Genomic DNA, 26,225 nt, shown 5'->3' on the forward strand with positions numbered 1-26,225 from the left:
TTCATGACCCTGAGATCAAGATCTGAGCTGAGATCAAGAGTCAGATGCTTAACTGACTGAGCCACCCAGATGTCACTGTATTTGACTAACATTTAATTTAATTTTTTTTTTTTAACATTTGTTAATTTTTTTGAGACAGAGAGAGAGAGAGAGCAGGGGAGGGGCAGAGAGAGACACACACACAGAATCTGAAGCAGGCTCCAGGCTCTGAACCGTTAGCACAGAGCCCAATGTGGGACCTGAACTCCTGAACCATGAAATCATGACCTGAGCCAAAGTCGGATGACTAACTGACTGAGCCACCCGAGGCGCCCCTGACTAACATTAAAAAAATGATTTAGGGGTACCTGGGTGGCTCAGTTGGTTGAGCGTCCAACTGTTGATTTCGGCTCAGGTCATCATCTCATGGTTTGTGGGTTTGAGCCCCACATTGGGCTCTGTGCTGGCAGTGGGGGGCCTGCTTGGGAGTCTCTCTCTCTCTCGCTCTCTGCCCTTCCCCCATTCTCTCTCACTCTCTCTCTAAAATAAATAAACTTTTAAAAATAAATTTTTTTTTAACATTTATTTATTTTTGAGACAGAGAGAGACAGAGCACGAACAGGGGAGGGTCAGAGAGAGAGGGAGACACAGAATCCGAAACAGGCTCCAGGCTCTGAGCAGTCAGCACAGAGCCCAATGCGGGGCTTGAACTCACGGACCGCGAGATCATGACCTGAGCTGAAGTTGGACACTTAACCGACTGAGCCACCCAGGTGCCCCAATAAACTTTTAAAAATAAATAAATGATATAAAATTTAAAATTTAAAAACAAGAATTAAAAAAAAAGTTAATTAAATACAAAAAGGGGCACCTGGGTGGTTCAGTCTGGTAAGTGTCAAACTTTGGCTCAGGTCATGATATCGCGGTTTGTGAGTTTTATCCTCACATCGGGCTCTGTGCTGACAGCTCAGAGCCTGGAGCCTGCTTCAGATTCTGTGTCTCCCTCTCTCTCTGTCCCTTCCCTGCTTGCAATCTATCTCTCTCTCTCTCAAAAATAAATAAGACTTAAAAAATAAATTAATTAAATAAAAACAGATGACATAATTGATTCTAATACTTATTATTTCTAACAATTCAAATCCAATAAAACCTCATATGATCTGACTCTTAACAGTAGTGTGGCTTCGTTACTTATTACGCTCCCCTTAGGCATTCTATTCTGGTCTACAATGGTGCTGCTCAAACTCACAAAGCTCTCTCTGGCCCTCTCCCTCCAGTCTCCTCATTCCTTTCCCTCACTGCCCCCAGCCACCTCTTGAGTCTTCTAAGCTGTTCATTTAGGTTGGAATATTCTTCCCAAACACATGTCCTGGGCCCTTATGTCATGTCTCCTCTCAAATGTTATCACCTCAGAAAAGTCATCCCCAACCATTTATCTCAAATGGCCCAATCTCTTCTTACTTTCTGTCATAGCTCATTCCATTGCCTAATATTATTTATCTATTTACCTGTTTACTGTTATCCTCACTCTAATACAATGTAAATTCCATGAGAGCAGGAACTTGATAAGTCGTGTTCACTATCATTGCATTGATATGTGTGTGTATGTAAAAGAGGAGCTGGAGAGCAGTTGAATCCAACATATAGGTAAAAGATGGCACTAATGAAAAATGAGATTCCTTGTCACTGAAAATGGGTTTGAAATGTAAGAGAAATAACGTGCTTGGTAAATAAAACTGAAGTTTCCTCTATAGTTCACGTTGAGACCTTTATTTCCTCCCCAGGTCACAAGCCCATGCTCCACAAGTCTTGGTGCCTTGGAGGGCTTTACAAACAACACAGAGATGTACGCCTCCCCGTTACCATGTAGGCTGCTACCAGCCCTGATGGCCTCCTTTTGCCCTCCTTACCTGTGTACTGTCTTTGTGTTTCTTCCCTCAAAATCATCCAGGGCTCTTTTCCTTGCTCCAATAAGTCAACCACATCTGGCTTAGAAATGGAGTGTCCTGCTTGCAAGGAAAAAAAAAAAAAAGCCACATGGTATAGAAATATAAGCAAAACTCACAAAATCTTTAGTTTTCTTTAAATTTGTAATGAAATAGAGGTTAAATGTTACCGATACAGATTTCAGATAATAGAAGGATGAGATGATTTAAGGAACCAGGCAGGTATGATGAAATTTTATTTTAATTTAATACAGACTCTTCCTCTTAAGAGAACATTTAACAAAGTGATTGAAAAGTTAACAATGTTTGAGAACATTCTTTAGAGCTGAGGGCCTGAGCACAAATTCTTTCTCCTTTAATACCTACCAACCTTATGATTTTGAGGAAGTCATTTTAACACACTGTTCCACAATGTTGGCAAGTAAAATGGGTATAATACTATTATCACATGGTTATTTGATGCTTAAATTTGTATGTATGTATATATATTCCCTGCTCCCCCCTCCCAAGGAAGAGTTTCTGGGACATAATACCAATTATAATTATTTTATTGCCTTAAGAGGAAAATAAGAAGCACCCTGATTCACTTACAAAATATTCATTCAATTATAAATGTCATGTTCATGAATTATAACTTTCAACCATAAATCATATAAAATTGGAAATGAAATGTGTACTCTTCAGTTTTAAATGAATATTGTTTATCCAATCCACCACTATATAAGTTATAGAGACTCTTCTCATTGTCACAGCCAATTACAAATCTACATCTAACAATTGCCCTACAGGTGGAAGACACAGCAAATCTATAGCAATATTCAGTGTGAACATAATGGGAAACCAGGCTCTTGGACAATAGCTATCAATGGAATCAATATAAGGAATTTTTGTCCACCCCTTGGCCAGTAAGAAAGGGAGGCAATGACAAGAAGGGCCAGAGGGAGATGTGAATATCACCAAAAGAGAAAATGACCATGGTTAATGGCAGAGGCACTGACAAACTGACAGACCTCAAACCTTCCTCTGGGAACAAGAAAAAGGTATTCATTCAGCTTATGTCTTGAAAGGCAGCTTTGAAATTCACCGTGTTGAAAGTTAACATACCACAGGGCACATTCTAAATCTCTCGTGACAAATGAACTTACCCAGTGAGACCAAGTTTCTATAGTTCTCCAACATCACATCCCTGTATAAGTCCCTCTGAACAGAGTCCAGGTATTCCCATTCCTGCCGGGAGAAGTCTATGGCCACATCCCTGAATGTCACTAATTCCTGAAACTGCAAACCCACGTAGTATGAAATTGAAAAAAACATTTCCAAGATGTAAAGACAGGAGATTATAGGAATGAATTAGAGAAAGGGAGTGATAAGGTACAAGGGGGCTAGAAAAATCCAAGCAGAGTGTCTACATATTCCTGAAGAACCTTATTGCTACAGGTAAGTCTTTGCAGGTTGTGAGCTATCACAATAACTCAGACTTACTGGGGAATGGATGAAACTAAAGTTTTCCTATTTAATAAAGTATAATGCATAATCATGTAGTCAGCTAGTTGCATGATGTAGAAATTCTCAAAAAACGTGAAGTTCTAAATTATTTCCCTATAGAGTTAAAAGAAGATAGGATTTTCCTCCTATATTGAATGTAAGAATTTCTGTGTTAAAAAAAAAATGCTTTTCAAAAAAGTTTGACATTTCTACAAGCATTGAGTTCATCTTTTGTGAGAATATTCTGTAAGTATTTTTCTTTGTTTTGACAAATAAATTTTGGCTGTGTCACAATCCATTTTATTGTAGATATCTTAGATTTAATCCATCCCTGACATTTATATACTTGGTTGGACAAAATTTCAAAGGTCTTCATCAATTCTAGAAATCAACACGTTTACATTCCTTAGGATAATATTCTCATTCATTGTTATCGTCCATCAGTTACTCAATATTTTTTCTTGTTCCTAAGCATACCCTGATGAAGGATGAGCCATAATCAAATAAACGCTATCCAAATTCAACAGATCACATTCTACCACAAAATAGATATATTTGTCTCTCAATAATTTCTCAGAAAGATGCAGAGTATAAAAGCTTCCAACCAATTGTACAATTCTCAAGAACATGAGATACCATCACATACTAAGAATGAGACCAACTTCCAATTTCCATCTCATCTGCCTAGAATATTCAGGCCTGTGGAGGATTTGAAAGTCTACCTATGGTAATTAAATGGGATCAACATCTCTAATTCATCAAACCAGAGACCTATAAAGGAAATTCAATTATGTCCTTCATGGGACTTCACTCTTTTACTGCTCCATCATAGCCTTTGATTAAAGACTAAGTGCAAGAAGTGGATTGAGTAAATTGGATAATAAACACAAAAACACTGGATAGCAAACATTTATCAGCAGGAAACTGAGCTATTTGCTATCACTCTTTTTGATTTTAGGGCAAACTGTGGAGCAAATAACCGAATGAAGCCCTCTTAAGTAGGAAGCTTTAGGTTAATTAATGAATAAAGCCACATAGACTAACATTGTAATATTGAAAGGAGACAGGAATCATCAACTTACACAGGTCATGGTTTTAGAAATGTAAGACCTCATCAGTGCTCCTCAGTGTTCCTCCACTGGAAAAAAATGCAAACTCCAGAGAATTCAGAGCTGAGAGAAGAAAAAAGGTTTTACTGTTCCCAATATGACTTAATTTAATAAGGGCTTTTTGTTCCTCCATTCTTCTTCCAAAATTAGCCTCCAGTACTAACACAGAATTTAGGGAAAATAGAAGATGGATCTAAGATCTCTCTCAAGTCCCAAACACCAGACTACACAAAAGTAGTTGTAGAATAAGTCACTTCTGGCATTGAAGCCAGATCCAAACACAGGAGCAGGAGATCTGGACAAGATCCCATGTTGAGAAGGCTGATCTAGGCCTGAGATTGGGCTGCTCAGTCTTTCCATGAGTGGATCTACCTCTTTCACTCCCACCTTCCAAGCTTGAGAAAAGGCTCATCATCCAAATTAGAGGCTCTTTTACGGCCTCAGGGTCAGTTGAAGTTGGTCCACATATGGGCAATGAACACAACATAGAAAGAATTATGTAGGCCTAGGATCTGTGTTTTGAGTCCAGCCAAGCTGACTAGTTAAATACCAAATATACAGGCAACAGACTATAAAGCAACCATTAAATGCTAAATAGGAGGGGCGCCTGAGTGGCTCCATTGGTTGAGCATCCGACTTCAGCTCAGGTCATGACCTCATAGTCTGTGGGTTCGAATCCCACGTCGGGCGCTGTGCTGACAGCTCAGAGCCTGGAGCCTGCCTTGGATTCTGTGCCTCCCTCTCTCTCTCTGCCCTTCCCCCACTCACTCGCTCTCTCTGTCTTTCTCAAAAATAAATAAACATTAAATGCTAAATAGGAAAACATATTTAAGGGCATTTCCAAATATTATTAATAGAAAAATAAGTTTAAAAAATAGAACAACATGATTAGATCATTTAAAAAGAGACAGACATTGGGAGACAGGCATAGGATATCAACAGATTGAAAGGTTTGGTAATTTTTCCATTTTATTATGTTATACAATCCTATGTTACCATGACTATTTTTAAACAGATGTAATCTTGGTTTTCTTTTGGTTTTAAATATACTTCATAATTGGGGAGCCTGGATGGCTCAGTCAGTTAAGCCTGATTCCTGATTTAGGCTCAGGTCATGATCTCAGGGTTTGTGAGTTCAAGCCTTGCCTCGGGCTCTGCACTGGCAGTGCAGAGCCTGCTTGGGATTTCTCTCTGCCCCTCCCCCCATCCTCTGACTTTCTCTCAATACACATTTAAAAAAATAATTAAAAAATAAATATACTTCATAATTATTTTAACAGTGGCCATATGTTAACTTAAAAATTTATACATACACAAATGTATGTGTTAAAAGAAGCTATTCTCCAAAAAGTAGAGACTTCATTTATTTTTAAAACACTCTCTTCTTGAGCTTGGAAAAAAACTCTTGAGTCTTCTTGACCCTAAGGAGGCTTTATTTTGACATTTAGCAACAATGTCTTTCATACGCCTATCACTCTCATTTTGCATCTAAACATCAGTTGAGGAAAAAAAATTAGAAGGCAAAGTTTACAGAATAAATCCCACTTATCTTCAGAGAGATTCCATGGGCTCAGTATAACCTATTCCAACGTTACAGTAATGGCCCAATCCAACCAATGTCACTTTCCCATGAATTCCCAAGGTATGTCACCTGACTGTCTTTTGCGGTATTTACTGTACACTGATTTACATTTGTTTCTATTCATAGTTTATGTCCCTTGCTGGATTATTGGCATTTAAAAGTAACAGCAAAGTACGTTTAGTCATTTAATCAAGCCAAATGCTAATATTACAGGATCAGACAATATTGTAGGCCCTTAAAATGTCTGATTTCTTATGTGAAAGTCCACTATTAAAAATTTATCCTAAGGAAATAAAAATAAAAGTACACAAATTATATGCAGAAGAACATTTTTCAGAGAAATTTTTTATAACAGAAAACTGAAAACATGTAACAGTAGGCAACATATTAAAAGAGTTATGTTGTTGGAGTGTCTAGGTGGCTCAGTCGGTTATGTGGCCAACTCGGTTTTGGCTCAGATCAGGATCTCACAGGTTCATGAGATTAAGCCCTGTGTTGGGCTCTGTGCTGACAGCGCGAAGACTACTTGGGATTCCATCTCTCCCTCTCTCTCTGCCCCTTCCCCACCCACGCTTTCTCTCTCTCAGAAATAAACATTAAAAAAATTATGTTGTAATACCTTCTGGCATACTATGTGGTTATCAATAATTATGAGATTGGTTCACACAAGTGAAGAAAAGACACGTGTGATGAATTACTGACTGAGGCAGAGAGCTTTTAAAAATAATCAATATTTGGGAGGTAGTCTCTTGCTGTAATAAATATAGACACTGTCAGACTTTTAGGACATGAATTTCAGATTTAAACTCTGATATTTACTAACATGCCAGTCCGTTGAAGTCTCATTGACAAATTGGGAAAAAATATCATACAGCATATAAAATAGTCTGAAGATTAAGTAATCTATATAAAATATGTAATAAAATAATTGCTTAAAGTTAGTTATTACTAATTGAAGTGGAGAAACTTCCAAGTTCCTTAATTTACTGTTTTAAAAGAAACACAATTCTGCTAATTCCATTTTTCCTTACAATAAAATTTAAGTTCCTTTGGTCTGCATTCTTACAATGCGAACTAAAAAATGTCAAAGCCTGGCTTTAAGCATGTAATTCTCAATACACAATATAAACAAAAAATATTCTCAAACACGTTGGGAGAAAATATGCCTCTGCCCCAGGCAGTTTCAGAAAAACCATTTCAGTATCCTGAAGGAGTTGAGAGAATCTGATCAGGTGCAAATTAAAACTTTCATGAGTCTAAATACTGTTTTTTGGAACAATGTGGAGATTTATCTGATTATTCATAACTTTTACTATCTATCCCATGTTTCTGTTAATATAAATCCATCATTGGAAATACTGTTCATACAACAGATACTTGGAATAATCCAGACATCAGATTTTTTTTTTAAGTTTATTTATTTTGAGTTTATTTTTGTGTGTGATGTAAGAAAGTGGTCCAGGTTCATTTTTCCACATGTCGCTGTCCAGTTTTCCCAGCACCACTTGCTAAAGAGACTATCTTTGTTCCATTGGATATTCTTTCCTGCTTTGTCAAAGATTAGCTGTCCATACGTTTGTGGGTCCATTTCTGGGTTCTCTATTCTGTTCCATTGATCTTAGTGTCTATTTTTGTGCCACTGTTTATTTATTTTGAGAGACAGAGAGACAGAAAACGGAGAGAGAGAATCCAAAGCAGGCTCCACACTATCAGCATGGAGCCCGATGCAGGGCTTGAACCCGTGAACTGTGAGATTATGACCTGAGCCAAAGTCAAGAGTTGGTTGCTTAACCGACTGAACCACCCAGGTGCCCCCCAGATCTTTTCTATGCTCTGTGAAATGATATTTAATCTCATTTTAAAAAATTGATTTTAAAATGCTGTTAGCTAATAACCCCATATTCTGGTAATTGATTTAAACTGACAAATCTATACTCCTAGGAGATGAAAAAAATCAGAAAGGTTTTTCAAGTAAGAAGGGAACCAAGGGCCTTCTCTTTACATGCACAGAGGCATAATGAAATCTATGGATTCCTTTTATAAATTGAGAGTAGGAAATTCTTTGTCACCTTACATAATCAAATCAAGATAAAAACTGGAAAAAATATATATATAATTGGTGATTAATGGTGGGGGGGCAGGGAGGGAGAAGGACATGATGACAACACACCATGGGTAATTTTATTTTTCTTGTTCATTAATTTAAAATTTTTTTTAACGTTTATTCATTTTTGAGAGACAGAGAGAGAGTGTAAGCAGGGGAGAGGCAGAGAGAGAGGGAGACACAGAATACAAAGCAGGCTGCAGTCTCCGAGCTGTCAGCACAGAACCCGATGCGGGGCTTGAACCCACAAATTGTGAGATCATGACCTCAACCGAAACCGGACGCTTAACTGACTGAGCCATTCAGGCACCTGGCTTGTTCATTAATTCTTTAGGTTACTGGATTCTCCTGCAACAGTCAGATATAATTCCTACCTGGAAATACAGCATCAATATTATCCAACATATCTCTTAAAGTAAAATTATAGGGAGAATCTTTCCACTTACAAAGTAAACTATGAACTCTAACTCTGAATTGGAAAAACAGTGTTATTGAAATAAATTTCACCTACCATTTCTGGGACAATCCTTGAGTAATATCATCAGTATGATTCAAAAGTTTCACTATCAAGATTTTTCTGTGAATGAACATAATTCAGGTAAGTGGAATTAGCAGAGTGAATGAATGTGTAAAAAGCAGATAGAAAAGAGTTTTATACACAGTAGATTCTCAATAAATGTAGATACAGATGTCTCCTTCACACATATATAATTAAAATGCCATTTTGGATACAAACCTTGCAAAATGTCTTATATAACTCTCTAGTGTTAAATGAGATTCATACATAATTTAAAAATGCTTTTGAGTAATACTTTTCATAGCCATGGATATTGCTTCATATTACCTTATATATTTTTCCTTCTTATGAAGAATCTTTATAAGTATAATTTCATTAGCTGTACGTTATTTTATCTCATGTATGTATATAGTATGTAGTCGGATTTACTCAATCATTTCTGTAATTTTGAACATTTTATACAAGATTGTACCCATTATTACCATTTTGTTTCCAAACCAATATTTCTGAATTATTTTGGTTATATTTACCTTTGATAATCAGTAAATACACATTTCTGAATACCATTTCAAGTGATCTGTGGGCCCCTGGAAAGCTCATAAGAGCAATCAAAGAATTGAAGATCAAGAACCTCTGTTTGTTTTTTTAATTTTTTTTTCAACGTTTTTTTATTTATTTTTGGGACAGAGAGAGACAGAGCATGAACGGGGGAGGGCAGAGAGAGAGGGAGACACAGAATCAGAAACAGGCTCCAGGCTCCGAGCCATCAGCCCAGAGCCTGACGCGGGGCTCGAACTCACGGACTGCAAGATCGTGACCTGGCTGAAGTTGGACGCTTAACCGACTGCGCCACCCAGGCGCCCCTAGAACCTCTGTTTTTAACCAGATGAGCCTCTGGATAATTTTCTTACCTTGCAAATAACCATCAATTACCTTCATATTGTCGTTACTATTGGACCCTGAAGGGGAATCACCCAGAATCACAACAGTTAATATGTACTGAACACTCCTATGTTCCAAGCTCTGTTGCCATGAGCTTTACATTTTTATCTTTGTTATATCCCTATGATGTTATAACGTACATCTGAGCACTGTGGAACACAGAGGCTGTGGGGACACACCAAGCTCATACAGCTAGGAAGTGGCAGGGCCAGGATTCAAACCAAATATTGGATATTCAGGGCCCATCCTCCTCAATATCACACCACGTTGCCCCTCACAATCCACACAATGGTATACCTGAAAACACTCAGGCTGCCAGACCACAAGTTAACACCTGACTAGTACTACTAATTATAACTTAGAGATCACCTGAACACATTCCTTCCGCTGTAGGCACAGATCTCTACCCTCAAATCCCCAATTATAATCCCACTTCCAAAAGCTTCACAAAGCTGATGCCTTGTCATTTGCTGATTAGTAGGCCTCTGCAGAAAATCAAAGATATCTGGTGTGTGATTCCCCATAAACCCTGCTGCCTTGCTTAATCACCAACTAAAATAAAGACCAACTGTATAATTCAAATGACATTCAATTAATATGTGATTATTACCTGGAGAAGACAGAGAAAATAAGAGCCACTGTTGAGGGAGGATTTACCTCAATGACTTCCATCATGGACTGGGGACGGGAGGCGTAAGGTTGTCTCCACCTAGCCCACTTCAGACAAAGAAAATCAAATGTTCCACACCCAAATAAAAATTTTGTGGGGCGCCTGGGTGGCTCAGTCGGGTAAGCGTCCAACTTTGGCTCAGGTCATGATCTCATGGTTTGTGAGTTCGAGCCCCCACATTGGGCTCTGTGCTGACAGTGCAGAGCCTGCTTGGGATTCTCTAATTCCCTTTCTCTCTCTCTGTCCCTCCCCCAAACCAGTCAAAAATAAATAAATATTAAAATTTTTTTTGTGTGTGAACAAGGAAACTCACCTGAAGTTTGATTTTTTTTTTTTTTTTTGGCATCAACAATTTAACGTGCATTACAATGCAACATCTCTTTCCTACTCCTTGTGTTGCTTCTTTTGGAGAATGGCAAGAATGGAGAAGTGAATCATAACCTCACATACAAACCCAGAAACAGAAGGGGTGCTGAAACCTGTATTTGATTTCACCGTGGGTGCCTGGGGTCAGACCTGTGGCAATGATGCCGTCATGGACTTGTAGCTGTTCCCACAGGCACCAAGGGCAGGGCTTCCGCCAGAGTGTGTGACTCTGATGGCCCCATAATGTCTTTACAAGAGCCTGGTCTAAGGGGCACCTTGAGGCTCTAAAACTTACTACCCCAAGTTGAGGTGTGCGCTTTCTTGCTGGAAACCTTCATTTTATGCTAGTGCAAAATGTGACCTCTCGGGGTCATTTCTTTGTTGCAGCTGCACAGTGGCTGTGCAATGAGAGGGTAGAGGAGCCAGTACATAACCACTGGGCACAGAGACACGCACAGAGGCCACAATGCATGCTCACATAAAGGCCATTCTTCCTAGTCAAAGGCACACAATCACACACTCCTTCGGGGGTCACAATGGCATAGGCCGTCACCGGAGTCCCACCCAGGGCCTGTTACACGCATAGACACGCACACCGCACGCTCGCTCCCACCCTCGGTCACCCTGTCTCACAATCCCCTCTTTTGCTTCTCAGGCACATGCAAATGTGACACATTGTGTCTACCCACTAGGCCCTCTGACCTAGCGCAGCTCTAAACTTTCGACCTCTAATCTCACTGCAGGTTTAGGTCTGGCATCGACTATGGGTACAGGACATCCCGCGGTGGTTTCTTCCTTTGACACCACCATCGCACCTTGTGGCCCCATAATCCCCAGGGCACCACCCATTCGCCGCCCCCCCCCCTCCCCCCCCCCCCCCCCCCGTTAATTCGGCCTCAGTGACCTCTGGTAAATGTGGCCCTCAAGAGAATTCTTGGCTGTGGGCGCCTCATGTTCAAAGGGTTTTACTGAATTTTGGACCTGCCCCTAAACAAGCCAAGCCCTGTCTGCAAAGAGCTGCTGGCGCTTCCTGCTCAGGCTGCAACAGTAAAAAGGCTGGTCTTTCCAGAAAGCCAAAGGGGACTGTGGAGTCTAAAGCCGTGTAGGCATGTCTGGGGTCTCGGGCAGCTGTCCAGTGCTATCCTAATGGCCAGGGGTGTGTGGGAGGGACTCAGAGTGTGGCGGCCATCTTCTAGATGAGAGCCTCGCCACCTCAAGGTACTTACTGTATTTCAGTCTCTGGTGCTGCCCCTATTCCTGGACTAGGTGCCCTACAGATAAGGATTTTTCTCAGATAGCCCTGGATAGATTTATTGACTAGGAAAGCTCATTACGTAATGTGCCAGAAATTGGGGTTTCCCTATGCCTCTTGGGTACAGGTTTTTGACAGATTTCAAACCTCAAATCCAAGCCATTCCTTTATGTGCCAAGGAGTGTGACTGTGCAATATAAAAACATAGTCAGGGTTTAACTGTCAGGGTTTAAAGTGTGAAGGGCAGTGATCTTAAACTTTACTTTCCTCAACATAAGGAACTGAATTCTATTATTATTCCTATTTTGTAGAAGTTGGTTAAATAACCTGCCCTATATCATACATTTCTAGTATGCTATGGAATCCATATTTGAAACCATGGCTGAAAGACCACAGCCTGACTCTTAATTCTTACTATGCATATAGAGCTTCTCAAATGTCCGTTGACAAACAGCAATAGCACTACAAGTTAGGTGCTGTTTTTACCTCATTTCAGTGACAAGAAAACCAAGGCTCAGTAAGGTTCAGTTAAATATCTGGAATCCTCCAAATACTAAGTGAGAACAGCTGGGAACAAAATAGTATCTTCCTAATTTCAGATACAATGTTGAGGGCAGTCAATACAAAACAATGACCCAACAACAAATACATGTTAGGCAGTTTATAGGGCCTCTTTTTTTTTTTAAGATTTCAAAAGGCTTGGGCTCTCAGGTGGCGCAATCAGTTAAGCTTCTGACGTTGGCTCAGGTCATGATCTCATGGTTTGTGTGTTGGGATCCCTGCATCTGGCCCTGAGATGATAGCTCTGAGCCTGTAGCCTGCTTCAGATTCTGTGTCTCTCTCTCTCTGCCCCTCCCCCACTTGTACTCTGTCTCTATCTCTCAAAAATAAATAAACGTTTAAAAATTTTTTTCAAAAGGCTCTTGGAGTGTGGGTATCTGTATCTCAAATTTGAAGATGAGAAAATTGATAGATAACTATCAAAATCAAATCAGTGTTTAAGGATAGATACAGATTGGAACCCAGGTGTTTCTAAATTCAATGCACAGATCACAGTCAGGTCTCATCCTCTCTCCTCATTCAGGAGAACTCAAATCTCCGCCATTATCAAGACAAACTTTTAATTCACCCTTTTGTTTATATAAATGCCTAAGAATAAGGCTTCCCACCCCAGCTCCAACCTTAAGCACTATCTCCACACATCTTCTTTCACTGGAACAGAGCCCCCATGAAGGCAGAGACTTTGTCTATTCCACCATTATGTTCTCATCAACTAGAATAGAGCCTTCTGTGTATTGGGTGTTCGTTAATTAGATTCAAAGGAATTAACATTCCTGTGATTTCCCCTTCACCTCTTAACTATCCTCTTTCTTGCCCCCTGGCCTTCCAAGTCTCTGTATCTGGAATCCACTCTGAGTGATCTCTCTCCATTTACCCACAGCTTGAGAAGTTCACCTGGATAATAATGAACAGATAACACACCAAAATTTGTGACATTCAGCTAAAAAAAAGGGGGGGGGGGGCTTAAAGGGAGTGGCTAAAATTCAAAATACTGAAAATAAGTGACAAAGATGTGGAGTCACTGGAACCGTTACATATTAATAGGAGACTATGAAATAGGTTTAAAAATTGGAAACAGCTTGGCAATTCATTCTAAAGTCAAGTACATGGGGCGCCTGGGTGGCTTAGTTGGTTAAGCTTCTGACTTGGCCCAGGTCATGATCTCATGTTTCATGAGTTTGATTCCTGCATCAGGCTCTGTACTGCAGGTGCAGAGCTTGCTTAGGATCCTCTCTCTCCCTCTCTCTCCCTCTCTCTCTGCCCCTGCCTGGTTCGTGCATACACATGCACTCTCTCCCTCCAAAATAAAATAAACTTAAAAAAATAAAATAAAGTCAAACACATAACTATCATACTACCTAGCAACTTCATATCTAAGAGTTTACCTAAGAGGAATAAAAACTTAGACCCACCCAAAAACTTTCACAGCAATGGTCTTAGCAGCTTTCATTATAATAACACAAAACTGAAACAACCAAAATGTCAACAGGAGAAAGGATGAATACATTATGATATATCCATATAATGGAATACTATTCAACCATATTTTGGATTGAACTGATACAGGCAACAACATAGATGAATCTTAAAATATTTATGCTGAATGGAAGAAATAAGACAAAGTACATATTGTTCAATTCTATTTACATACAAATCTAGAAAGTGCAACCTAATTTATTAACAGACAGTAGATCAGTAATTCCCTGGAAGCAGAGTGGGAGGGACCAGGGAGGGCTGGGAGGGAAGCATTGCAAAGACTTTTGGGGGCAGTGAATTTGTGCATTATTCTGATTATATTCATTATCTATATATGAATATATACACATTTCAAAATGAATCCATTTGTACCTCTGTGTGGTGATGGATGTTAACCAGACTCGTAGTAATCATTTCACAATGTAAACAAATATCAAATCATTATACTGTATACCTGAAACTAATACACAGATGCTCCTTGACTTATGATGGGGTTACATCCTGATAAACCCACTGTAAGCTGAAAATCTCATAAATCAAAAATGCATTTAATACACCTAACCTACTGAACATCACAGTTAGCCTACTAACTCAGAATACTTACATTAGCCTATAGTTGGGCAAAATCATCCAACACAAAGCCTACATTATAATAAAGTGTTGAATATCTCATGTAATTTACTTAATACTATATTGAAAGTGAAAAACAAAATGGTTGTGTGGGTATTGCTTTCACACAATCATAAAGTTGAAAAATTCAGTTGGGAACCATGTATAATGTTATATGTCAATTATATCTCAATTAAAAAAATTGAATCCAACTGTATGCTTTAAATATGTGCCATGTACTACATGTCAATAGAGATGTTGTTAAAGACATGGTATTATAGTCTTAAATGAACATAGATACAATACATATGACAACTATAATATAGGAGATAGGGGCTATAAATGGACCTACGCATTGCAAGGTTCTTACACTTTATGTGAAGTGGTTCAATATTAACTCTAAGTAGACTGTGAATAGTTTAGAATATATATTTTAATACAGAAAGTGACCACTAAAAATATGCACAAAGCATAGTGAAAACAAGTTAAAATGGAATTTTAAATAAGTATTTAATGCAAGAGAAGACAAAGTTGAGACACAAGGGAACAAAAGTCAGATGGAAACAAACAAAATAAAATGGATTACTGTGTCAGTAATTACATTAAATGTAAATGGACTAAACACTACATTTGAAAAAAAAAAAAAGACATTGTCACAAGGGATAGAAAAACAATAGTTTGAGAAAACTAAGGAATGTCTTCAGTCCTCAAGTTCTTTATGTTAAATCCTATCACACAGTTTTCTTGTTTTGACAAATATTTTGAATGACTGCATAGCATTCTAACTTAAGAATTATAATTAATCATCTTGAGATGATTAGATGTATGCATTAGGTTGGACAACATTTCTAGGGTCTTTACACAGTTCTTGATCTGTTAACTTACTAATTATGATTTTATTCTCTTTTATGGCCATCACTTAACACTCTTCTGGTTTCTGAGTTAGAGGATACTAAGATTGATCCAGAATTTTATCAGTCATTTAGTTTCAGCCTATCTAGTCAGCAGTAGTCATGATATTTATCATTTAGAAATTCCTTACTAAAACCCATGATCTACAGGTGCCTGGGTGGCTCAGTCAGTTGAGTATCAGGCTCATCATCCACTGACAGCGTGGAACCTATTGGGATTCTCTTTCCTTCTCTCTCTGCCCCTTCCCTCCTCACTCTCTCTCACAAAATAAAATAAAAACGAATAGTAAAACCCATGATCCATATATTTGCAAGTTCTAAATCACATGTCTATTCAATTTTAAAAGCCTCACAAAGTATTAATCTCAATCTACACTAAGACAGATACCATTTATTACCAGGCTTTGTCACATGTACCTAGAAAACTCACATCTGTGAGAATGTCAGAATCTTTAGAAGTTTGGCCATATGGGATCCTCATCTCTAATTCATCAACTATAATCCTGACTTGCAAAGCTCAAATCATTTCTTTACAGGACTTTACTTTTTCATTCTCCCTTCACTGCTCTTAAAATAAGTTAGGCACAGAGGAGATAATGAATACTCTGGTCAGTATATACATAAACACTGGTTGGAAGAGACTGGGCCACATACGGAGAACATGAGGTTATCTGGAACCATTGTTCATAATTGACTGGGGTTCTTTTAGGTAGGAAGCTTCTAGGACAACTAATGAAAACATCTATATCACATTATTTCAACAAGAAGGAAACACCAACTTACATATGTCATAGCTTGATGTCTGCAAAAACTGATCCGTTCTCCTATGGGTTTCCCTACTGGAGAAAAACAGAGAATCCAGACCTGGGAAAGGAAAAAGAGGTTGTGAGAGCAAGCATGCTTTAGTGTTACTATGTAACAACTTAAATGGTTTGCTTCTCCATTCCATTTTATTTAATATCTCCTTCAGCACAAACACACACAACTGCAAAAGATTAGAAGGATTTTAGATAAATTGAAACTCTTCCCCTAATCCCCAGGAAATCCAGATATTTCAGCAGATAGCTTTCTGGTCAGTGCTCCATTTTGGGAAAGCTGTTCTGCACCTGAGACTGTGCTGCTCAGTCCTGCCCTGAACATGCTTCCCCCTTCATTCACGGCTTTCAGGACTGAAAAGGACCTACATCATCCAAACCACACCTTACTTCCTGGCTTTGGGATCAGGTGAGGGTGAACAGGTTGAAAAAGTATACAGGTTAGAAAAGACATTAAATTGGGTCAGGCAGGGTACAACAATCCAGAAAAACTGCTGAAATATATCACATACCAAATGTGAAGTAAGGGAAAAATAATGAAGATATGGAAAATATTCCAGAAATACTGTCAGTAGAAAAATCACATTATGAAACCATATTTACACTATATTATTTGTAAGATACATGCATACTTCAATATTGAAAGACTGACAGATCATCAGATTTCAGTAGACAGAGAAAGTCCAGAAAGCAAAACACCCATACATTAACAGTGCTTGTCTTTTTCTCTTGATCTTTTTTTTTCTTGAAAAGTAATAATTGCCTACATACAAGAGACAGGTTTCTTTGCTGTTTCAATGACATATATGTTTGAAGATTTCTTTTGATGTACACCTTTCATAGTACTGATGAATAAAAGAAAGGTGAAGCTCACATGGTTAATCTTAGCCAAAATGTATGTGTGTGTATATACATGTGTGTATACGTGTGTATGTGTCTGTGTTCCAAAATATTGTTATGTTATCTGAATCATAAAATCTCAAAATTTCACCAGGGATCAAATAACTAGATACTTAGAAAACAAAGCTGACAGAAAATACCTAAGGTAACCTCAAGAAGGTCGTGCCTCAGTAACCACTTTTTTGAGATATTATACTGTTGCATTAGACTTTAACCTAAAACTTACATATTTTTTGACAGATAACTGACATATGACATTATATTAGTTTCAGGCATATAGCAGGATTCAAAATTTGTTTATATATTACAAAATGATCACCTCAGTTAAGTCAATATCCATCACCATACAGTTATTTTTTTTCTTGTGATGAGAACTTTGAAGATCTGCTTTCTTGGCAATTTTCAAATATACAATATAGTATTATTATTATAATACAGTATTAACTATAGTCACCACACTGTACATTACATCCCCATGATTCATTTATAACTGGAAGTGTGTACCTTTTTCCCACCTTCACATATTTTACCCACCCTCCAACCCCCACCTCTGGCAACTACAATCTTTTCTCTGTATCGGAGTTCAGGTTTTTTTTGAGGGGTGGGGGATTAGATTCCTCATATAAATGAGATCATACAGTATTGCTACTTGTCTTTTTCTGACTTATTTCATTTAGGGTAACATCCACCAATATTGTTGCAAATGGTAAGATTTTCTTTTTAATGTCTGAATAATATTCCCCTGTGTATATATACAATATATTTTGATTTTGATGAGAATTTAAGTATATGAAGTTATCAATTCAATGGCCATGTCTTAAAATATATATGCATATGAACATTTGTTATAAGTGGAAGCTGTTTTCCAAAATGTGCAAAGTTCATTCTTTTAAACAGTGTTTACTTGGTCTTGGAGGAGTACAGTAAATTTGAATTATTTTGCTAAATGGTTGTTTTCTTCAGTTGTTTTCTTCAGTTACCAGTAATATGATGTTCTATAAGATTTTTATGTATGCTTATTGTTGGATTACTGCCTAAAAATATGGATAGTCTCTGAGAATAGTCTTGTATTGATGCTGGTCTCACTGCTATATCCTTAGGGAAATTTACTTTACAGAACTATTTCCCACTCCATTAGTCACATGCTCCAGAAAGCTGCCGAATGTAACATCATAAGAATAAAACATGTAATGAAGGAGATACCATGTGATCCAGCAATTCCACCCGTAGGTGTATACCCAAGAATAAAAAATACATTCACACACACACACACACACACACAAAACCTTTTACATAAATGTTTGCATTTATAACAGCCCAAAAGTGGAAGAAACCCAAATGTTCATAAACTGATAAAGAAAATGTGGTATATGCATGCAAGGGAATATTATGCAGCCATAAAAATGAAGGTTATTTTGATACCAGTTACAACGTGGATGAATCTTGAAGACATTATGTGAAGTGAAATAAGCTAGTCACAAAAGGACACATATTGGGGTGCCTGGGTGACTCAGTCAGTTAAGTGGCCGACTTCAGCTCAGGTCATGATCTCACGGTTTGTGAGTTTGAGCCCTGCATTGGGTTCTGTGCTGACAGCTCGGAGCCTGGAGCCTGCTTTGGATTCTGTGTCTCCCTTTCTCTCCTCCTCCCCCATTCGCGTTCTGTCTCTGTCTCTCAAAAATAAATATTTAAAAGAAAAGGACACATGTTGTATGATTCCTCTTATATGAGATTCTTAGAATTGTCAAATTCATAGAAACAGAAAGTGGATGCCAGGGACTAGGGGGAGATGGGGGATGGGAAGTGTTTAATTGGGTAGAGTTTTAGTTGGGGAAGATGAAAAAGTTCTGAAGATGAATGGTGGTGATGGCTGCAAGAACAATACAAATGTACTTAATGCAACAGAACTGTGCATTAAAAATGGTTAAAATGTCAAATTTTGTTAGGTATACTTTTTTTAAGTTTATTTATTTATTTTGAGGGAGAGAGAGAACACAAATGGGGAAGGGACAGAGAGAGAGGGAAAGAGAGAATCCCAAGCAGGCTCCGCACAACCAGTGCAGAGCCAGATGCGGGGCTCAAACCTGCAAACTGCAAGACCACCACCTGAGCCAAAGTCAGACACTTAACCGACTGGTCCACCCAGGTGCCCCAAACTTTGTTATGTACACTTTACTACATAAAAAAACAAATGAAGTACTTATACATAATTAATAGTGGCACATTAACAGTGGTACTGGTTATACAACCCTGTGACTACATTAAAGACTACTGAATACACTTGATCTCCACTCAGGTCTTGCTCTCAGGGTTGTGAGTCCAAGCCCTGTGTTGGGCTCCATGCTGAGTGGGTAGATGGGTAAACAAACAAATAAATGAAAATAAGGTATATCTTAAAGAATTATATCTATTTAAAAGGATAAAAATTTATAACAGAAATTCCTTATCATCACAGTGCTTTTTTTTAGGTCAGAATAATTTGATAGTAAGCGGACGGTGGTGGCTACTCTGAGTAACATCACTGCCTTATGAATTCCCAAGGCACAGTATCTGAACCTCCCTAGTGGACTTAGATGCATTTATTTCCATTCAGTGTTCGCCTTACTTACCAAAAGGAACATAAAAATATCAACCATGTCATTCGAGTCTTTTTATCAACCCAAATACTAAGATGGTATGGTTAGGCATATCTTAAAAGCATTTAGTAAGAATCTGATTTTTTTTTTTAAGCACACTTCAAGCCCAGCATGGAGCCCAGTGTGAGGCCAGTACTTACCACACTGAGATCAAGACCTGAGCTGAGATCAAGAGTCAGAGGCTTAACCGACTGAGCCACCCAGGCACTTCAAGAGTCTGATTTTTTTGTCCCAAATTCTATTCCTAGGAATTTATATTAATTAAATATCTACACAAAAATCTAACAGTAGGTAACAGGTTAATTTGGTTCTTTATATGATGGTATACATACCATTATTCATCATGATATCAGTCCAGGCTTAAAATAAGTATACATAATGTAGGAATTATGTATCCAAGGTAGGTATCCTGTTGAATTTAAGACAGAATCTATTCAGATTTTCTAAATGTGAAAATGTTCTTAGAGTCTATGAGATTTGATTGCCTTGGTTTCTCATTGTAAAATCCAGAGTATGAAAATCACCTACTAAATATGAATATCTTGGAGAAAGATAATCTCTATAAAAACTTAATAATATGCTGTAATACTATATTAATATGTTAGCTATTTTACTGAAGAACATTTCATGTTCTCTAATTCATTATTACAAAAGAAACAATTCTACTATCTCTTTTTTAGAGTAAAGTTGTGCTTCTCATCTCTGCTCTTCTAACACACAAACACACACACACACACACACACACACACACACACACACACACACACAATTGAGGACCTTGGTTTGAGAATTCATTTCTTATTAATAAAACATTAAGAGTATCTAGGAGGGGAGCCTGGGTGGCTCAGTCAGTTGAGAGTCTGACTTCAGCTCAGGTCATGATTTCGTGGTCCTTGAGTTCGAGCCCCAGATCTTGGGCTCTGTGCTGACATCTCAGAGCCTGGAATCTGCTTCAGATTCTGTATCTCCTTCTCTCTCTGTGCCCCTCCTCTACTTGTGCTCTGTCCCTCTCTCAAAAATAAATAAACATTAAAAGAAAGACAAGTATCTAGGAAAGAGAAGGAAATTGCCCTATTCCCCAACTGCACCAGCATAAAAGACACTTTTTTGAATCATAACTTGCTCAAAGAATCTGATCCAATCAAGTATCTCATAAAGTGAGAACATTAATAAGAGGCTCGAATACCTTTAATCTGTGAAAGAAAGAAATGTGAATAATTAGTTATTTTCTCTCATCACAATCCATACTTGGAAATGTTATTTGGAAGACACCTAATCACCTGGAATCAGTTATTATTCCAAAATTTGGTTAAACCAATCTTAAATAGCTTTTTAAAAATCTAACTCAGGGGGCGCCTGGCTAGTTCAATTGATAGAACACGTAACTCTTGATCTTGGGGTTGTGAGTTCAAGCCCTATGGTGGGTGTAGAGATTTCTTTAAAAAAAAAAAAACCTCTTAAAGAAAACCTAACTCTGAAAGACTGTCTTATTTGATACTCACTGCCCTGGTTAATTAATTTTTAATGGTTATTTCTATTATCTAAAAGGTGTAAATATCTGTAAAGTTTTTAAACCAGAAATTCTCACTTCTCTCCACTCACATGTTCATCTAATAAAACTCATGGACTCTTTTTGCAAACTCAAGATTCTTATTTCTTTATGGTTTGACTCTTATACTTAATGTGATATTCTTCAAAACAAAACAATACATATATACTAAATAGAAAACATATTAACAGCAATCTCCAGATGGTGGGAATAAGAGTACTTTATACTTTATCAGGAGTTCCTTAGGATAGATACTGTGTTTTACAGCAAGCCTTCAGTAATGCCATCACCAGAAATTGACATATTACAAAATATTTCAAAAGACATTTCAACATGACAAATGTATTTTAAAAGATTACAGAAAAAAAATTACAACAGGTTGTTCATTCTTGTATTTATGAAACCTGAACCCTATGCATGACATGGGGACACATTACAAGGGAAACAAATTACACCTACAGTCTTTGCATATCTTTTGGTTATATATGCTCAATATAAACACTTTCATTACCAAGATTGTACTGAGAATGAAAATACAGGTAAGTGGCACTTGCAGATTGCAACAGAGAATATAATAAAGGTGAAGAGTGTTTGGTGCACAGTATGTGCTTGATAAATGTAGCTACACTACCACACTTCCTCAACACAATTAAAATATTACTTCTAATGGACTCCTTGCAAAATTTCTCACAATGGCCTTCTTAAAGTGGGATTCATATATAATTTAAAAATTTCCAGGGTATTACTGTTCTTAAACATGAATATTGCTTAACATTATAGAGTGTATGTTTTCCTTAAGTCTAACTCTGTATAAACATAATCTTATTAGCTGCATGATATTCAACCATATGGGTTAATTAAGCAGTTCCATAATCCTGAATATTAGTTTTTCCATCATCATAAACCAGAAAATTATCCTTGATTCTAGACCAAAAAAAATTAAACTGTTTGGGTTCTGTTTACAATAAGAGAATACACAGGAGGATATGAATGGTAGCCCAATGAACATGAGAATGTTAGCAAGATTTACCTGAATAGCACCCAACATCCACTGGGAAGAAAGAAGATCACGATCAGGACATTTCAGACAAAGGAAAGCATGCCCTAAAACCAATAGTTTTATGATAGAAAAACTAGCTCACACAATGATTTTTTGGATGTAACAATTCTTTCCTCCTCATCAGGGTCTTTCTTTTGGGGAATGGCAGGACCAGATAGGGAGTCACAGGACGCCAGGCTTTTCTTGGAGCACAGAATGACTTCGTTGTACAATATTCTCTAGGTCCACGCCCGCCCTGCTCACACACAAAAACAGATGGAAGAGGGACAGCGTGGAGTCTGTGTAGGGTTTACAGCAAGTTCCTGTGGTCAGATCTCTGGGAACGCCGTGGTCCTGAGACACGTGGCTGCCCCTCAGAGCTCCCAAGTAAAGAATTTCCAAGGCGTTCCCAACCTCCAACTTCTTTCTTACGGCCATTCCTCTGTGGCAGCCGCAAGTAGCTGTGAGGAGAGAAGACGAAGGAAGCAGCAGGGAACCTAGAACCACGGGACAATGACACAACAGAGCCACAACAATTGCTACACAGGTAGAGGACATGCAACCAAATGCACGTCACAGAGCACAGCCACGCACCTGTCTCAGCCTCACTTCACGATCGCACTCACTCTAACGGAGGCACGTCCCGGCACACGAACACGAACACACACACACACACACACACACACACACACACACGAACACACACACACACACACACACACACACACACACACACACACACACACACGCCCCCCATGCCCCCAATCTGGCCCCACCGATACACACCACCTTCCCCTGTGGTGCTTGAACCTCAGGCCTGTGATCAAGGTAACAACTAGTCGCCCCTACTACTGGCTTCCATACTTCAAAGACTTCCTCCCACACCCCTCATGAACTTGGTTGTCCAGAGCCCAGCCTGTCGGCACTCCGTGCCTCTTACATCCCGAGGGGAGTTCAACTCACCTTGCACAGCTCCAGATTGGCGCGAAAATGGAAGAGAAGCCGAAGAGCCGCTTGACCGCTGCCCTCTGGGAAATGTAGTTCGGGCCTGCTTGTCCGGGGCCGTGATGGCTCATGGGAGAAATAGCCCAAATCCCAGCAGCCTTGCTGGAACTTTAGTCGGCCTAGGGAACCTCCCAGGCCGGGCAACGCGTCACGCGAGGGCGGGTAGGGCTCGCCTGGAAACAGACGAGGGCGCAGTGTGCGAGTCTTGGTGGTCCAGATTAGGCTAGAAGGCAGAGAAGGGCGATCCGGAACTGGCGGCTGTCCGAAGCCTCAGGCCTGTGGGTGCAGAGCCTCAAGGTTGGGTCATAGGTTGCGGCCCCCAGGGCCAAGGCGGGGACTCTGGTGTAGTGTTCCCTAAGGTAGCTGCAACCTGGTGATAACATACAGGAAAGTAACTTTTGATATTGCCAGAAATGGGCTGGCTTTCTCACTACATCGTGTTAGCTACATTTAATAATAGTGAGTAGGAGTGAAGTAGTATTAAGTTAATACTTTTATATTCAATGTGGACTTAATTAAATGTAAACGTGATCTGGTGAAAATTTTGTATGTTTGTAATATCGGTGTAGGAATAGTTTTTCTAAGCATAACCAAAGAGAAATGTAATATATATATATATTAAGATTTGACTGGACGGTTCTTTGTCGACCTTCCACTTAGTTCTCATTCCGTTTTGTATTGGGTATTCACCGTCTTTTGCCTCTCCATATAAACCTTAACATTAGTTTGTCGATATCCACAAAGTAATTAGCAAGGGTTTTGTTGTTGAATGTTTTTATGATGAAAGGGCGTTGAATTTTGTTAATAATTTTCTGATCAATTGAGATAATCATCGGTTTTTCTTTGTTCAGCTTTAATCCTGTTTTTACACAGGAGTCGTGTCAATGTAGGGGTTGGGGAAACATTTTAGACTAGTATGGTTGGGGCTTCCTCTCTCAATTTGCCTGCGACCCTGAGCTGCGACCTGCACAAGTTCTTCTCAGGACCACTCCTCCCCCAACCAGTTAGGTGACACATGATGGCTAGAGGGGGCTGGGTATTTCCCTTCTTTCACATTGGTTAGTCTCTGGTAGTTTCCCTTTGATGGGGTTCTTGAGCAAAGGGCTAAGAAAGCATCCTTAAGATGTCTTTGGTTCAAAAGGTGATTTTATTAAAGCACGGGACAGGACGGGTGCGGGACAGAAAGAGCTGCCCTGGGGTTGTGAGGAGTGACTAATTATATATTTTTAGGTTTGTGGGAGGTGTTGGGGGGAATGAGATAAAGTAAGGCTCTAAGGCATTTGGAAGCAAGGCTTTCAGGACCTTGAGGGACTAGCTGCTGCTAAGATAAGGTTTCTTTTAGTCTTTAATGAAACAAAAACATGAAGGAAATAAGGCACCCATGAGGTTCTTGAGGAAGGTCACTCTCTGCTCTGCATGTTTCAGGTGTCTGTCAGTGGGTAAGCTGTAAGGAGGTTAATTCATGCTACTTTTCTCTTGTCTTTGTTTCTCTCATCACCTGCGGGCAGGTGGACAACAGAATATCTAGAAATATTTCAAAATGGTTACTTTCCCCTCTGCTAGAAGCGTGTGGGGAATGTCCTCCGATTTTCTGAGAAAGTGGTGGTGTTCTCAGAGGTCAAACTCAAGACAGTGGGGGCCTGTAGAAGTTTTTAACTCTCAAGCTGGTCCACACTCAGTTGGTATTCAGTTTGCTTAACTTTTTGTTGCTGTAGGGGTAGTAGTGATCATTTATAAGCTCTGTACATTTTGGAGCAAAACAGCAGAAGCCCTCCTGATTTGGTAATAGTAATTTCTTTGATGTGTAATATACATACCTAAAAGCACATACAGCCTAAGTACTGCCGGATGGATTTTTTGAAACTGAACACATCCATTTATTTCACTATCCAGATCAAGACACAGGACATTTTCGGCATCATAAAGTATCCAGATTTCTAACAGCAAAAATTGGCTTGGCAATCTTTTTATTTTATATTAATGGAATTACACAGTATATACTCTTGTGTCTGAATTCTCTTGTTCAACATTGTGTGATTCACCCATTGTATGCTGTTGCATGTAGTTCTAGGTTATTTATTATTCATTTTTGTGTCCTAATGCTACATTTATTTTTCCTTGTATAAAACATGCCACATTACTTTTCCATTTCCATCAGATGGACAGAGAGACAGAAAGAGTAAGAGACAAAACTAGGGTCACTCTGAATCCTGCAGACATTAAAAAGATAATCAAGGGGCGCCTAGTTAGCTCAGTCGGTTAAGTGTCCAACTTTTGCTCAGGTCATGATCTCACGGTTCATGGGTTCAAGCCCCGCGTTAGGCTCTGTGCTGACAGTTCAGAGCCTGGAGCCTGCGTCAGATTCTGTGCCCCTCTCCTGCTCATGCCCTATCTCTCTCTCTCTCAAAAATAAATAAACCTTAAAAAAAATAATTAAAAATGCCAAGAAGAAAAAAGCTAATTAATAAAGAAAGGATTATGTCACCATTTCATTTTCTTTCTAATCAGTACATAAATAAAAATTTGGCCCATCAAAGCATGGAAGGATTCCAAAGGATGGAATCTTAGATCTGCTGGATCCAAGGATAGTGTTTAAGTCTCAAAAGTCAAACTTACAAACTACTCTTTGAAGCTTCTAACATGTGTGCAGTCTCAAATCCTAATCATCTCATCCCCAATTTGACAAAACAAGAAAAAGCATCACACAGAGCAGTATAGCAAAAATATAAACATGCCTGCAAGTACATGATCACTCAGAATAATGCGACCTAA

The 26,225-nt window shown here is 38.8% G+C and overlaps 1 protein-coding gene across 7 annotated transcripts in view; it reads right to left on the reverse strand.

Moving 5' to 3' along the window:
* Positions 1-23,748, reverse strand: part of LOC132690960 (uncharacterized) — a 43,771-nt gene extending 20,023 nt beyond the window's left edge. Inside the window, exons 1-8 of one of the 7 annotated variants that reach the window (XM_060652042.3) lie at positions 22,440-23,198; positions 20,193-20,269; positions 16,293-16,373; positions 13,305-13,407; positions 8,717-8,782; positions 4,493-4,582; positions 3,071-3,203; positions 1,890-1,985 (exon numbers count right to left, since the gene is read on the reverse strand). In XM_060652042.3, coding sequence (XP_060508025.2) covers positions 1,890-1,985; positions 3,071-3,203; positions 4,493-4,525 — 262 coding nt within the window. In that variant the 5' untranslated portion in view covers positions 4,526-4,582; positions 8,717-8,782; positions 13,305-13,407; ... (1 more) ...; positions 20,193-20,269; positions 22,440-23,198. Of the gene's footprint in view, positions 1-1,889; positions 1,989-3,070; positions 3,204-4,492; positions 4,583-8,716; positions 8,783-13,304; positions 13,408-16,292; positions 16,374-20,192; positions 20,270-22,439; positions 23,199-23,411 lie in introns of those variants that run through there. The other 6 variants (XM_078439029.1, XM_078439030.2, XM_078439034.2 and 3 more) reach the window with 6 other exon arrangements.
* Positions 23,749-26,225: the final 2,477 nt, after the last annotated feature.

The sequence above is a fragment of the Panthera onca genome, chromosome E2 (genome assembly GCF_046562875.1).
Source record: "Panthera onca isolate mPanOnc1 chromosome E2, mPanOnc1 haplotype 2, whole genome shotgun sequence".
NCBI lineage: Eukaryota > Metazoa > Chordata > Mammalia > Carnivora > Felidae > Panthera > Panthera onca.